The sequence below is a fragment of the Eptatretus burgeri genome, chromosome 6 (genome assembly GCF_056783735.1).
Source record: "Eptatretus burgeri isolate ZD-2024b chromosome 6, Ebu_testis_v1, whole genome shotgun sequence".
Taxonomy (NCBI): Eukaryota; Metazoa; Chordata; class Myxini; order Myxiniformes; family Myxinidae; genus Eptatretus; species Eptatretus burgeri.
In genome coordinates, this window is record NC_140966.1 from 51,902,064 (window position 1) to 51,918,863 (window position 16,800).

Sequence of the window (16,800 nt, forward strand, 5' to 3'; positions counted from 1 at the left end):
GACATGTGCACAGGAGGGAAACAGAGTATATCGGGAGAAGGATGTTGAAGATGGAGCCGCCAGGCAGGAGGAGAAGAGGAAGGCCAAAGAAGAGGTTCATGGATGCGGTGAGGGCGGACATGCAGGTGGTTGGAGTGTCAATGGAAGATGTGGAGGATAGAGCGAAATGGAGACAGTTGGTCCGCTGTGGCGACCCCTAACGGGAGCAAGCCGAAAGAGGAAGAAGATATATATATATATATATATATATATATATATATATATATATATATATATATATATATATATACACATATACATATACATATATATACATATATACACATATATACATATACATATATATATATACACATATACATATATATATATATACATATATATACATATATACATATATATACATATATACATATATATACATATATACATATATATACATATATATATACATATATATATATATACATATATATATATATATATATATATACATATACATACATATATATATATATATATACATATACATATACATACATATACATACATATATATATATATATATACATATACATACATATATATATATATATATATATACATATACATACATAAATATATATATATATATATATATATATATATATATATATGTATATATGTATATATACCGAACCTATTGAGTGAACCCCTTGATTAAAATTTTTCTCCAATCGGACAATAGTTGGATGTCCACCTATCAGTCAACAGCATTTTCGAATCGATCGATTCTGATGAAATTTAGTATTCACACTCATCATCTTACGTCATCAACACAGGTTGGACAGTTTGCAATAATTACAAATCAAAGACATGATATCAATTCTGCACAATCCTACTATTAATTTGCAATTGGTCACTGGCTTTGACACCAATACAAATTCTTATGATGGACCCAAGGCATCATAAAGCTACACATATCAAACAAAGTTTCAAATAGAGCACCTCACCACCAATAGAGCATTTAAATTACATCAGATGTGGCAATAAATATGAATTTTTGCTCCCACCTTGCCGGCTCGATGGCAGAAGATGCCATTTGCATTTTTGCTCCCTCAATCCGTACCCCTTTTAGAATCTCGTGTCGGTACGGGCAACTTGCTGGTGGACTGAAATATGGATTTGCTCAACACAGAATCTTGCTTGCCTTAGTGATCAATTTCTGTAACTTCCAGGCTCTCGAAATCAGGTGTGATACAACGTGATGTGCCTCTGCAATTGGTGCACATGAAAGGTTGCACTCAGTGACGCTCTTGCAACTCCACGTTCATATGCAACACAGCTGTATTTGTTTACTCTGTCATTGGCTTGCTGTGACAGAGCATATACAAATGAATGGAAGAAGCTACCAGCATGACTAATAGATCTGTATTGGTTCCAACCACCACCAGTGGGGAAGCACTTGCTGTGGCCATATGATGTGTGGTAAGCACAATGAGTTTGTCAATGTTTGACTATGTTTCACGAGGATTCCAGCATTCTCAAGAATTTGTATAAGTATTTGTACAAGATGCATCTTGTTGCTCCCATTTCCAAGGAATTCATTGTGATGTAGTTCGCAAATTGGGTGAAGCCAATATATCTGCAGAAGTGGTTAGTTCTTCGCTCTTTGAGTCTGCTCCACTGAATTGGTTGACAAAAGACCATCACAGCCACCGAAAGCAACAGTTACATCTATTTTCTAATGACTGAGACTTGTAATGAGAGACTTTGAAAAGACTTGAAGGATGCAAATACGCCCTCGTCGGTCGCAGGTTGCGGCCAAACTACAGCGTGGAGCAGATAATCCCCACTCAACGTTAACTATGGAATCATCAGGAATCGTTTTCTGACTGCTGACCAGGGACTTCATCATCATTCCTGGAGTACTTTTTGTTGTTTTCTGTAGATGGAAAAGAGTGAGGGAGGGTTGTGGAGCTAGTTCATACTGTCGAAATGTTACCATCTCATAATGCGTTCAGAATACAGGTTATCCTATTGAGGAGCAAGGAAGATTGACAACATCTTGCCCTTGTACTTTGATGGTGTTTTTCATAGTACCAATAAGTTTCGCTTTATCCTCATGGCATCGAGTAATCTCAGCGTTGGTCTTGCCCAGCATTTTGATCACTGCAGACTGACTGATCTGCACAGCACCATCACAGTTCGCAGAAGTATCTGCTACAATCCCAGTAGCAATGCCCACCAAGAGCATTGATTCATGGAAAACAAATGGTGGATGAGCCTCTAGCTAATGAATGAAGTGACAAGGATCAGTGTTGTCTTTGAGCTCACTGGCTGGACACAGGTCTTTATGCTGCACCGACATTCCTGAGTACACCACTGTAAGCTTCTCCAATGTGGTGCAAATGGTGACATTTCGTGGGAACACATGCACCCATTTAGTTTAGTGTGCTGTCAGTCATTCCACCAAACATTTTCGATCGCCACATGAGGAACTGCTCGATAGTTTGGTAAGAGAACACTCCACCCCAGAACTTATCTGATCGCCGAATTGTAAAGTAGCCCTTCTTCGTGAAATGGCCATACTACTCCGCAGGCATATTGTGTGGAAGTTCCATAATTTGTTGGATATACAAATAGGCTGACGAGGCATAAGCAAGATGCCTTGCTGCAAGGAAATGGGGCAGCATCTGACTGCTACAGTAAATATGGAGTTGCCAGTCACCTATTCTCTCAGCCTGTATGAACGTCCACATGAGAGATATTCGTTTACAGTATCGAATCCAGAGTTTGGCGGTCCTGTTCATGCCGGCAGCACGTCCACGTAATTCAGAGATAATGTTGCTAACTTGTTTGATACACTCTTCGTGAATGATTTTTATCAGAATGCCACTCCTGGACGAGCCGCGACTTGTGCAGTGCGTTCAATCATTCCTTGTCAATGTCATCAATATAACCCGATGTTTGAAGCAAAATATTCGTGAGTGCTGCCTGGGTTAGAAAATGGGCATGCAAAGCAAGCGAGTATGCATGCCCATTCATCATATGCACAACCGAACCCTTTGCATATTGTTCAAGGCCACTCCCACACATTATATTCCCAGTGGAACCAATGTAAGACAAAAATGGACACCAGCTAGTCAAATGAAAATGATTCAAAATTCCTCTGATGCTGCCACAGTCCATTTTTCCTTGATGCAAAGAGGCTGATCAAATGTTACAGGACGTGTGAGTATTCCCTGATTTTCACACTCCTCTTAGACAAAGTGCATTATCAAATATGAAGAAATATCTGAGAAGAAAATATTTTGAGACCAATGGAGGGGTCAACATGATATAGGATGATTAAAAAAAAAATCCTTTTTCAAAAAATAAATAAAATTCGAACACAAATGTGAGACATGCATAAATATTGCATGGGATTACATGTTGATAAATAAGGATTCTGTGTTTCTGTGTATGAATTGTCAAGAGTCTATGACTTCCAGGTCTGGCTCAAAATTTACTGAACGACCCTCGTATTTTTAATTTTTTTTTTTAGCAGGAGCAACAAATAGAGGAGTGCAAGGATAAAAAGTGCAAGATGAAAATAAAAGCCAGACAGTTTCCCTTATTCGAGCAGCACATTTTCATTGTTTTGTGAACAAAAGGACAAATACATGATGAAAAGGCAAGTCAAAGAATGAAAATGAAGAAGAAAAAACAGACTCAGCGGTGTAATGATTTGAGCCTCTCCTCGGAGTCTGGGAGGTCGGTGGTTCAAGCCCCGTCCGAATCACACCAAAGACTTTAAAAAAATATAAAAAACCATAGGTTGGCAATCGTAGCACAAGCTTTGATGGGCCGAATGGCCTCCTCCTGCGTCGAAGTCCCTTGTGAGGGAACTCTATTATTATGATACAAAAAGGGAATGGATTTTTGAAAAATGTGCACCTGCAGGTTAGTACCACTGATATAGGTTAGTGCTACATGCTGTGCTTTGTAGATTCCTGTGGAATAAACAGCAACAGCAATGGGAGGCTTTGCTGTACTGCCACAAAGCAACCTTGGGGATGAAATTTCCTGCACTTCCTTGCTCTCCATTATTTTCAGTTTCAGTTGCATTATAACATGAGGCTGAACATACAAGTGATCAACTTGTTACCAATTTTACAACCAAGTAATAAATTTCTCATGACGTGTAAGAAACCCAGATGGTTTGCAAGCAACACATACTTATGAATACAGGTATACATATACAGAGAGATGAAAGAAAATAAGAGGGGGGGGGGCACAAGGACACAGATTTATGCGTTGGCCTGATTGTTATTCCCAGATGAACAGGTAGCTTGTGATGTTGGGCTCCCATGTTGAAACCCTATATGCAGTGTGGATTTGCGCATAGTCCATCAACGTCCTGGCAATTCATGTAAAAGATGAACCGGTGTATTCCAATGTCCTTGTTCTACAGATGTGATACTTGTACAAGCTTCTCCATGAATCTTATAGTCATGAAAAAAATTAAAAGGGAAGAAGAGACGAGAGAAACTAGAGCCAGGAGAGATAAGCAGAGACAGACATTAAGGCAACATCCGAATACATTGTACACATTATCAGGACCTGCAAATTGTTGAAAATTATGGGGGAAACATGCTTACAGACATGGATTGTGAAAGCTTTTAGAGTGCAAGATTACAGGTGGTTTTGCAGGCGAAATGCAACCTTTTCTTCTTGTCAGCAAAATCTCCCCTAAAATGCACAACATCAAGTCACAAAAGGCACTGCAACAATCGGCATCTTTTGTGGCATTGTCAAATCGACTCCCCGTTGCCTGCCAAGTGCTTGAAACTGTTACATTTTTGATGAGTTAAAAAAAAAAGTACGTAAAGTGTAATACATAAATTTAAACTGATAATTATTCAACTAACTTTGTGAAAGGCAAGACAGACCTTCCCAACTTCACATATCAGCACATCCCAGGTTTAAGTATACAAAGTCGAAAGGAGGAGGAGTTGCACAGAGGCCAAGTAATGGACTGACATCTCAAACACACCTCTTGTGTTTTAAGTCGAACACCTGCGATAGGTTGTGCTATGTAGGAAACAGGAGAAAGAAATAAAGCAGAGAAGGAACAAAAGCCAGCAAATAGTGAAAAACAAACAAACAAATAAATAAACCAGAGTTAAAACAACACCTTACCCCATGTAGTGATCAAGTATATAATTCAAATTAAAATAAAATAAAGATTGCAAAGGTCGTATACAAAACTAATTCCGGAATTCAGTACCATTGATGCAGTCTTGCATACCACCTTATTAAAAATGTCCAAGTACTGCAAAACTGGAGATTTTTGGAAGAGGAAGGAAGGTCATTTGTGTTCTTCAGTGTTCAAGTACATAATTCAATTTAAATGAAATAAAGATTGAAAAGGTCATGTAAATAAATAAATTCTGGAGCTTTACCACCATTGTGGCAGTGACTCTTACACCAGCCTATCTGGCATGTTGCATTAGTTCTTAGTGCCTGTTGTTTGTGTCCTTTTTGACATCCTTAAAAACAGTGTTTCCTTTTTAAGGACGTCAAAAACATCATCTCACTCTTCTCCGTGCATGTGAGACTGGGATGAATTCAGAGCCAAAGCACTGATAAACTGCAGGTTCGTTTTACGATTCAGGTTCCGATTCGTGTTCAAAATATAACTTTCAAGTAAAATCATGTTGCTCCGCAATCATAAACTGACGCTTGACATACAGATAGACAGAACTAGTATAAAAAAAGACATAAAACGTCATAGCCCTCGTTGTTTTCGGAATTTTGCTGCACGGAGTTAAAGGGCTAGCCCATATTTATGTACAACTTAAATGGCCAACAGTCAACCAGATCACAAAATAAAGTGAGGCGCACGTGTATACCACCATGTACTGTGCTTGTGCCAAGTTTGAACAAAATCGGACCATGCACGTCTGAGAAATGGTTGGGGACCAGTCAGCCATCTTGGATCTTATTTCGAAAAAGAATGATGTGCATATGTAAGCCATCATTCGTCATCTGTGTGCCAAGTTTGAACAGATCGGTAAATGCACGTCCAAGAAATGGTTGACGTGTTCGACACCGGGTTGTTTAAAACTAAAATGTCCGACAGTCGGCCATCTTTGATCGCATCACAAAACTAAATGATGTGCATATGTAAGCCATCATTTGTCATCTTTGTGACAAGTCTGAATAAAATCGGTCCATACATGTCCGAGATATGGTTTGTGGACGCATGCATGCACACAAACATGTACGCACACACATGACAATCGAGACCAAATTCATAAGCCCGTTTCGGACCAAGTCCAACGGCGGTTAATAATGCTCGCGGCTGACAAATGTACAGTCGTTGAAAAATCTTCAATTTTCGCAAGTAACAAACAAGAAAGATGTCATGCAGAGCATGATACTTGTGGAATACCTAAAACAAATTTGACCAAAGAATAATTGGTGGTTGAATTCAGTAACGTGATGTGCAAATCCTCTTCAAATTTAAGGTCAATCAGATAAAAATTGAAGTTAAAAAAAATTCTGCCAAAGTTGTTGACGTTTGGCCTATTTTGACAAATTAAATGTTGACCTCAAAAATAATGTGTGTTTGAATTCAGTGACCTGTTATGCAATTCCTGTTCAAATTTCAAGTCAATCGGATGAAAATTGATTTTTAGAAGTTCAACAAAGTTGTTAACCTTTGGCCTATGTTGACTTTTTTTTTAATGTGAAAATCAATACGTTTCTTGCTTATGACCAACTCTACCGTCTCATGAAGATCGGTTTTAAAATGACCTTATTTATTTGTTTGCAGCCTGTGGCTGCTTGGCTGCATCACCCTCCGGGGGCACGGACGTGCCGCTGATGCAATGCCCCTGCTACCAGCGTGCTGGTACTCATTTTGCCGACCTCAGAAGGATGACATGCTGAGTCAACCCTACCTGGTGTTAATTCAACAGTCTGACAGGGGCTTGAACTCAAGACCCAAGGATCTTAAGCCAGCCACCTGAACCGTCAAGCCAACCCCAGGCCAAATTGTGACCTGAAGGCGATTGATATAGACAAACAAGCAAAATCACAGACCAGACAACCAATATACAGTACTTGCAAATCTTTGATTTTGCAAGCAACAAACAGGGGTGAAAACATAACCTCTGTCCTCCTTCGGTGGTGGAGGTAACAAATAAAGCTTATGGAATTAATCTCTGCACTGGGCTAAAGTTTGAGGGTCAGTGACATCTGCAAGCCATCCTGACCTGGAATCATCTTCAAGGGACTCACATCCACCCATTTGGCTTACAATGTAGAGGTAGTGGACAAAAAAATAAAAAATGGAAACACCAATGTCAAGTCACTTAATATGGCAATGGGCCGCCATGTGCAGCCAGTATGGCCTGTACGCATCATGGCATAGAGTCCACCAACATCTGGAATTCTACAGGAGGGATGCAGCACCATTTTTCCATGAGAAAGTCAATCAACTCACACCTGTTTTATGGAGGTGGAGAAAACCATCTCGGGTGTCATTCCACAATATCCCGTCAATGCTCGATTGGCTTCAGATCTGGTGACTGAGAAGGCCATGACATATGGATAATGTCAGTGTCATTCTCATCAAACAATTGGGCGCCCACACGTGCTCTGTGGACGAGGGAGTTGGGGGTGGGGAGGGTGTCTCCTCTTGCAGCCATGCTAGCCATAATTATGGGCAACCAGGCCTGTACAGCATTTTTATACATGAGCATAAGTATGCTGGGATGTTATTTGATTAATTAACACATGGGCCGCACACCTGTGGGGAAGCCGTTGCTTGGTGTTCCTCATTTACCCAGGTGTGTCCATTTCTTTGTCCACTATCTGTAGAATTTGAGCGCACCTTCACTATGTGCAGCCATGATTTGTTCATTGATTTATTTGAAAGGCCAGCTTCATAAAGAAATTTGATTACAACACGAAGTTCAATTTTCACAAATTCCATGTGTCAAATTCAGGAAACAAATGCAGAAAACATGCAGACATGCAAGTTTATTAATGAGAAAGAAATGTGGCTCGAGGACACCAACAAATAACCTGTTGCTGGAACATTTGAACACCCCTCACAAATTGATCTTGATCCCTGCACGCATGCCAAGGTAAAGACCAACTAACTCCCCCCACCACCCCCGCTGCCCGCAACCTTACCCCCACATGAAACCTGTACATTGAGACCAATTCTCCTCTTCCAACCTTCCCATCAGCATTTAATCACAATTATATGGGACCTGAGCAGATTTTCTCTGCACATGTAAGCAGTGCATTTTTTTTCTGGATGGAATTTCTCCTGCTCCTCATTTGAGGCCGATGTCTTGTCAGGGTAACAACATTCCTATTTCAGGTTTACATCATATAATTCCCTAAAATTAATGTGACATGACATTCATCCACAATCACCAGCTGCAAATGCGAGCTAAAAGCCTATGGTGCTTTTGAGGGGCACTTTGGGTTGACAGATCTAGATCTGAAACACAATTATTGTGGGAGTGTTGCTTGGAAAATGTAACGGGTGCAAAATAACAGCAAAGGAAAGGGATAGAAAAGCTGGAGACAGGTAATCAATAGGTTGCCCAAACTTTGGAAGGGTGGCAATGCAAAACCAGTTCAGCTTAAGGGCAGAGGTCAAACCAGTTTCTGGTTTACATCAACGATCACACTGCCTTTTAGGAAAATCTTTGTACCACTTCACAGATGATTCCACTCATCGGACCGCTCCTCGTTACAGTGATATTATTTCAGTGCTGGAGAGTCTTACATTCTCCAGCTGGATACAAAATGTGTGCAGGATGGTCAACTTGATATCATTGTTGTATAATTTTGAAACATGCTTACAATCGTGTACCAGTGCTCGGTACTGGAGTTTATTGATAAATATAATGACAAGTTTGCACTTTATAACTAATCAACTAGAGCTAATCGTGGTACTTGCTTCGCAGTGCAATCAAAGACGTTTTCATGGGTTTACTTGGTCTGGCATTCGCACGTCACGTGAAAATATTAATGAGTCTCAGTGACACCTTTGTGATTCACTGGGATGGGATTGTGTTTGCAAATTGCTCTGCTAAGTCTCTATAGAATGTTCAGCATGAAAAATTAAATAAATAAGCATTCCAGGAAGTCAAAAAAGTAATGGACCTAAATGTTTTTCAATAAAATTATGAACTAAGATAAAAACAATAAAAGTATTACAGAGGGACAGTTTAGCTACAGCTGATCTTTCTGTATGCTTTGAGGTACGCACAACATCCTAAATTATTGGAACGAAAAAGCTCCGCTGGCATCAGGAGCATGCTCTGTTGACCAATTCAGGTAAGAGCATCAGGTCGGTCAAAGCAATAAGTCCAAGCATCATGCTGCTGCAGAAAACTCTGCATGAAGTTGGCCATCCTGTTATAAGTCGATACGCAGCGCTATTGCTCTTTCTAGTTTCACCTTCTCTTCTCTTCTCTCATAATCACCTCCTTCCCCCACAAAGCCATATGGTTAACCTTTCTATCAATAGTTGAAACACAAAAGAAGAATGATATGCAATCCTTGGAATCCCTGTCCTAAGTCTGCCTGGACCTCCATAACTTGAAGGTGACCTCAAAGACTGGACGTCTCCTTGAATTTCCTCACCAAGTTAAAACCTCCCTCCCTTGGGGATGCCTTCAACTATTTATGGTGTCCAACATGTTCATCCACAGTTCAATGAAGTACTGCTCCCATCTGTGGGATGGTGATGTTGCAACTTACCTTTCACACCTGGAGACAGTATAATTAAAAGTCCTGAATAAGGTATTTAGTATCTCTCGGCCAGCAGGTTACAGCACATGGAGGGTTTCTCTCCTGTCAACAACTGATTGGTGGTCTTGCCACCTTTGCCCTTTCAGGCCTTTGTCTCTCCCAAGACCAAACACGTCGCACAAGCTCGCCTGACAACCAATTATTTTTCTGAAATGGTCTCACTCACCTTCATTCTTTTTCCCCTCCTATTCTCCCATCTATGGAATCGCCTCCTTACATCCATATAATCTTGTGCGCCTCCATCCTTTTCCCCAAACCGCTGTTAACGTATCAGGAATACACTTCAAAGTTAGGCAAGAATGCTTTGGTGGGTGCTTATATGCTTGTAAATTCCTTAAATTATGTGTATAAGTGAATAGTGACACCAGAAGTCCTGCTTTCGCTATAAACTAATATAAGACAAAAAACCAGAGAGTTGGTGTCAAAGCCACCCAATGCTCGCCTGTTTATACATTTATCGTTTTTAAAAGACTAGTCGAATAATATTTTTTTATAAAGCATTGCAGTGAAGTCTGATCCAAATAATTTTAAAGCAATATATGTATTTGTATATTGTAATCAGTAAAAATAGTTTGGTAGATAAAAACATTAGAAAGGAAATAACTTGCACCAAAAACTTTAACATTTTCACGCTGACGCTGATGCTCACGCTCATGCTGGGGGTATCGTGAAAGCTCTCTGTTCTTCGAACAAGTGAACTAAAAAGAGGGGAGGGGGTGCACTCGAGTGAACGATTCAACTGTGAGCGAGAAATTTACCACTCAATAAATATCTAACATAGGACCCCATCAATGATTCGATTAATTCCATCCAATTTTACGCTTTTAAAAGACATGGATTTGAATGCAAAATGGAACTATTTTGAGGATCGAGATGAGAGATGCCATCACATCCCCAAACAAGTCTTGCATCGTTGTGATTTGTGCTCGCAATGTGTTCATCCAATTTCAGATAATTTTTTGGGGCTCGGATTTTATAATCTATCCACCTATTAATTTTTCTGTAATTTCCATTGATTGGCTACACTCTCTCTCTACATGCTGCTAAACCACCTACTCTATATTTCTATTTCTGCTGTTTCTTCTTGCCTTGCCTATGTCTCCCTTTTCAACTTGGTACCGTCTTCTTTGCTGATTGTGTGATGGCCTCTCTCCCTTGGTGGCCAAGCTTCGACCTCTGTATTTCAAGCAATTCATGCAAATTGTTATCAACTTAACTGCTGCCAGGGGAATTTTGAAAGTATGCAAAAAAATAAGGAAATAGTCGCTCCTTTACGGCTTGACAGGATGATGACGATGCAGTGCACCTGCCCTCGAGCTGTTTTGTCCGGGTTTGGTTCTTGACCTAACTTTAAACTTGGACCAAACCTGCAATCTTGGAACTTCACAGGCACGACATATTGCATCAATTATTATGCCGTCATTCACGGGGATGAGAAACTCACTATCCAGTGTACAAGCATCCACTGGTAGAAGTTAAAGATACTACCGTGTCTCTTTTGAAAAGAGAAGGTCTACCATTACCATAGAAAAATTACAAATTCCTATCCAAACCAGTTGTTGGGCTCCACAAAGTAAAACCTCACTCATATCAGGGCTATAACATTCTCTACCCAGTATGGAAAAGATATTCAGAGCATGTTGGCCTGTTTACAAAACATGGCCTGGGGATTGCAGCAACAACAACGACAAGAGCAACAACAACAGGGGTTTGTACATTATTTTAGTGTTTTTTTTTTGTACTTTGGGGTGGGAGGGTGGTGCAGGTGGGAGGAGGAGGTGATCGTATTTCTGTGGATTGAAGCAAAACAAAAAGTGAAGAAAAAGAAGTGGAATTTAACCCTTGCATGCACACCAAAACCTGATTGGCATTCAGCATGCATCTTCAACCACAAGAAGCAAACAAGAGGAATTGATGGAAAGTATTTGAAGAGATTTTTGCTATTTTCTTTCTTAAGCATCCCAAAACAAATACTTTCAAGATAAAAGGATAATAATGCACAGGGAAATACAAAACTATGACCAGTGATTAATTAGAAAGTGTTAACACAAAGTGTCGATTAAAAAAACAGGGAAATAATAAATAAATAATAAAGACATAATGGAAATGGGTACTAAAACAAACCCTCCACAGCATCAGCAGGAGGCATTAGAAAGATCTGAATCATTTCCGACCCCTTTCCGAGTGCATTCTTTTAAAGGCAGTATTTCACCCACACCAAATATGAACGAGACAGAGAGAAGATGTGTGGGTTATAACCTGAAGTGATCGATTTGTCATCTATAGCGCAGATCGCGTCGACGATACTCACGAAAGACAATCTGGGACTTTAAAATAAACAGTTCCACAAATTGAAGACGATGTACAATGCATACAAATTTTTTTTAAACCAAAGTAGAGTTTCTGACGTCAAGGAACAGTACATGCAATCTTCAATGCTTTCATCCTGACACGTGGTGCTCATAGTTACCCGAATTGAATGGGTCGTTACCTGGACTGAGCCGTTGTGAGCAATGAGCTGATTCTTCATCTCCTCACTCCAGAGTCCGCGATCGGTCAGGTCTTTCAGCAGATGTGGATTTAACACCTTCAAGGCAAAAGGAAAATGAAACTGTCAGGCCAGCACATCAGTTTTCACACGGAGAACGAGGGAACAGACTTATAATGAATAAGACATTCGGGCCATGACTTTACATTCACAATTGTACAAATTCAAATCTGACAATGACATCCAGAGGTTAAATAAATACATCAAATAAAACAAACAAACTGGTCTTGAATAGGAAACCAAGATGGTGGTGAATCATGGAATTGTACGACTTTAAAAATAGCACAAAAATAGATTTGGAGGCAAAAAGGTGGAGTTCGTGAACCATTTATTTTGAGCATTTATCTTCTCCCCTTGGGTATCACAATTTGCCGACACAACATTGCTTTCCATTGCAAGATTGATTATAGGTAATTATATCTTAACTACCTTTCAATCCAACAAATCCTGCTTTGACGAGTTAATTGTCCTTCTCACTTTTGTTTGGCTGCTTTCATATCACGGCTAAACGATTTTCTCAAATTAAATCGAATAAACTCAGACTTGATACTATTGACCAAACCTGCAATCCTGGAATGTATCGGGGATTTGTCTGGTTTGTGTACTCGTACCTGCACAAAATCTAAATCTGTAATGTAGCAGTTACATAACAGCAAGATCCATTATTGTATCAATTGGGAAACAGCCACAGCATTGGTATGCTCTTTCATCATTCCTCACCTTGATTACTGCATATAACGATTTGGATTTACTGGTTGTCTGAAGTCTTCACATCATCTTCACTTGGTCGAGCATGATGTGGTAAGAATTGTTGCAGTCACACAGGGGATCACGATATCACACAAATTGTTAGTGTGCTTCATTTGATCGTGATTTAATAATTATTAATAATTGAAAAAAACCAAGCTTAAGGCCCTGTCACACCTTGACGATTTAGTCAGCGTATGCCGATGTATGAAAAATTTGTCTAAAACGCTGGCACACGTCAAATACGTTATGGGTAAGCTTTGTATACGTTAAGAGCACGCTGGCATTCGTCGTAGTACGCTGGCATACCTCGTAGTACGCTGGCATACGTTGTAGTACGCCAAGCTCGTTGACAAATTTTAACATGCTTGAAATTTTTCGACGTATGCCAGCGTATGACACACACGTTCCGCATACGCTGGCCATAAGTTTTTAGGCACGTTACGCGATCGTTGACACACGTCGACACACATTACTTGTAAGTTACTCATAAGTCGAAACACGTCGAGGTAATGTTGAGCATACCCAAACTTATTTCTAACCTATGAGTAACGTGTTGTAGGCACGTTACGCGATCGTTGACACATGTCGACACACGTTACTTGTAAGTTACTCATAAGTCGAAACACTTCGAGGTAATGTTTTGCGTCAGTGTTCCAGACTCCCTGTTTTTTATTTTTTTCTTTGGTATGACGATGATGTTGACACTTCAATTTCTAGTGTGGTTATAATATAATATAATTAATAGGCTGCCACTCAACGATTTAAATCATAACCGCACTAGAAATCGAATTTTGAATTTTGGTACAGTGGTACTCGGTGGGACCACGAACATGTGAAATGGTACCCCAGTAAAAAAAGGTTGGGAACCCCTGCTCTCGAGTCGAGAATAACCAAGACCTTGGTTTTTCAAACCTGGGGTCGCGACCACAAGTGGGGTTGCCAAGCAAATTTTGTGGGGTCGCGGGCGTCCGCTTGCAGCGAAAAAAAATTGTCTATTTTCGATCGGTGTTTCATTTTACGGGATGTAATACAAACGGTTCGTTCAAAGTATGGGAACCGGCGCAACATGATGCTTGGAATGGGATCCAGCCGATGCATGGGCTCGCTGAAGGGTGGTTCATTTTGGCGGGAAATTAGTGGTTTGATCCACGGCCTCTCAGACTCAGACTCTGACTCTATCATAAACGACTATTCACGTCTCCACGTACGACTCGAGACCTTATTTGTGATGGCAGCACCGGCCACCAGCAAATCTCGAGAATGTTCTTACCAGGATAAATTACTGGACCTTGGATTTTACTACGTGGTGGATAAAAGTGGGGCACAGAGGCCTCAGTGTGTGATTTGTTTTGAAGTGCTTTCTACGGAGTTTATGAAACAAAATAAGTTGCAGAGGCATTTGAGTACAAAACATGCGCCTTATCAGGATAAGGAGAGAGCGTTCTTTGAGAGGAAACTTCTTGCACTCAAGAATACGCATCTTGACAGAGAGGGTACATGCCATCAGACCAATTCTCGGGCATTAGAGGCCTCGTATCGAGTGTCGCTCCATGTTGCCAAGACTAAAAAGCCTCACTCCATTGCAGAAGAACTCGTGCTGTCATGTGCAAAGGACATGGTATCTCTGATGGTCGGGGAGGAAGCAGCGAAGAAACTGGCAGTTATACCCCTCGCCGACAACACCATCCAACGCAGAATTGAAGATATGAGTCTGGATGTAACGGCTCAGGTCGTACAGAAGATCAAGGAATCGCCGTGGCACGCCATACAGTTGGACGAGTCCACTGATATCGCATCGTACGCGCAACTCATAATCAGGGTCCGCTTCATCAAGGCTGATAACTTTGTCGATGAGCCTCTGCTCATCAAACCATTGGAGGCCACCTCCAAAGGCGAGGACATTTTTGGGAAAGTAGAGCAGTTTTATTGTGACCATGATCTGGACTTCGGAAAGTTGCTCGGTTCTACAACAGACGGCACGCCAGCAATGTTAGGAGTGCATTCTGGATTCAAGGCTAAATTGCTCGAGGTGGCTCCTCAGACCTCCATGGTACACTGCATGATTCACCGAGAAGCACTCGCCTCTCGTACTTTGCCAGAAACCTTGCAGAGCGTGCTCTCAGAAGTCGTAAAAATGGTGAATCACATCAAATTGAGCGCCCTCAACACTAGGTTATTCAGGCTATTCTGCCAGGAGATGGACGCCGACCATAATAATTTACTATTCTACACTCAGGTCAGATGATTATCTCGAGGAAACCTTCTTGTGCGTGTTTACGAGCTCAAAGATGAACTGAAGGAGTTTCAATGCACACAAGGGAAAACGGCATGGGTAGCGTTGCTTGAGTCGGACTCTTGGCTGTCAGAACTGTGCTATCTCGTTGACATCTTTGAACGTCTCAATGTCCTCAACCGCTCCCTCCAAGGCAAAGACGCCAACCTCATGATTTTTCACGACAAAATGAGCGGATTTCTGGCGACTCTAAAATTACTGGCAGATAAAGCAGCTGTTAAGCGCTTCAGCCTTTTCCCCCATCTGGTGGAACATCTAACGACCTGCCAGTACGATGATACTGAGCTCGACAGTCTTTCTGGGGAGATAGCACGTCACCTTCGGTCGCTCATTGAACAGTTCGAGCACTATTTCCCTGAGCTGGATGTGCAGTCCTTTTCTGTGGTTCGGGACCCTTTAACGGCTCCACTGGACTCGATTGCTGATGAAGATGATACAGCACAGGAAGAGCTTGTACAGCTCCAGCAGGATTCAGGTGCGCAGGCTCTTGCGCGGACGAATTCGTTGTCGAAATTCTGGTGCAAAATGCTGCCATCGTACCCGACCCTGTCACGGCACGCCATTAAGGTTCTCATGCCAAATCCTTCATCATACTTTTGTGAGCAGTCGTTCTCCACCATGGTGGTGATTAAAACAAAGTACAGAAATCACCTAGAAATGGAGCATGATATGATCCTGGCATTGTCATCTACTTCTCCACGAATAGAGAAGTTGGTTTCTGAAAAACAGGCTCATCCTTCTCACTGAGGTAGCTAAATGTCATTCGGACGAAACTTCTGAAACATTCAACTGTACTATTTGGATACTGTCGGCTATTCTCCGTTTACTCGTCTATGAAAACATGATGATGGTGAATAAAGTAAACAGTAAATGTTCTTGTGTCATGAAATCTTATCTTATATATTATGAATTGGGTTTTGCATCCTTTGGGTCGCGCAATGTGGAAGTTCTGAAATAGGTTCGCCACTAAAAAAAAGTTTGAAAACCACTGGTCTCGACCCTTAAGACCCACAAGCCCCTAAGACCACCCGTAAACACCCTGAAGACTCCCAAAACACCAAAGATACCCTAAAACTCTTAAAACCCCTAAAATCTTTAAGACCCTGAGACCCTCAAGATGCCCAAGGACCTTTCGTCCCCCAAGAACATTAAGACCCTTCAGACACCCCCCCCCAATACCGTTAAGACCCCCCGAGACCCTTCAGATCGTTAAGACCCCTTTTATCTTTGAGATGTATACATTTTGATACCTTGCCATATGCTACCTAAAACGTCAAGGTGTGACAGGGCCTTTACAAAGCCCAAAATCGTCTCACTCCATCATTGATCTTCTTGAGGCTTGTATTGTGGTCCATGCTTTGTGTTCTGCACATATTGGTCTCCATAATGTGTCTTACAGGAT

The 16,800-nt window shown here is 41.0% G+C and overlaps 1 protein-coding gene across 1 annotated transcript in view; it reads right to left on the minus strand.

The window, feature by feature from the left end:
• Positions 1-16,800, minus strand: part of RRM1 (ribonucleotide reductase catalytic subunit M1) — a 399,179-nt gene that overhangs the window by 43,106 nt on the left and 339,273 nt on the right. Inside the window, exon 17 of the mRNA XM_085885025.1 lies at positions 12,299-12,394. Coding sequence (XP_085741151.1) covers positions 12,299-12,394 — 96 coding nt within the window. The remainder of the gene's footprint in view (positions 1-12,298; positions 12,395-16,800) is intronic.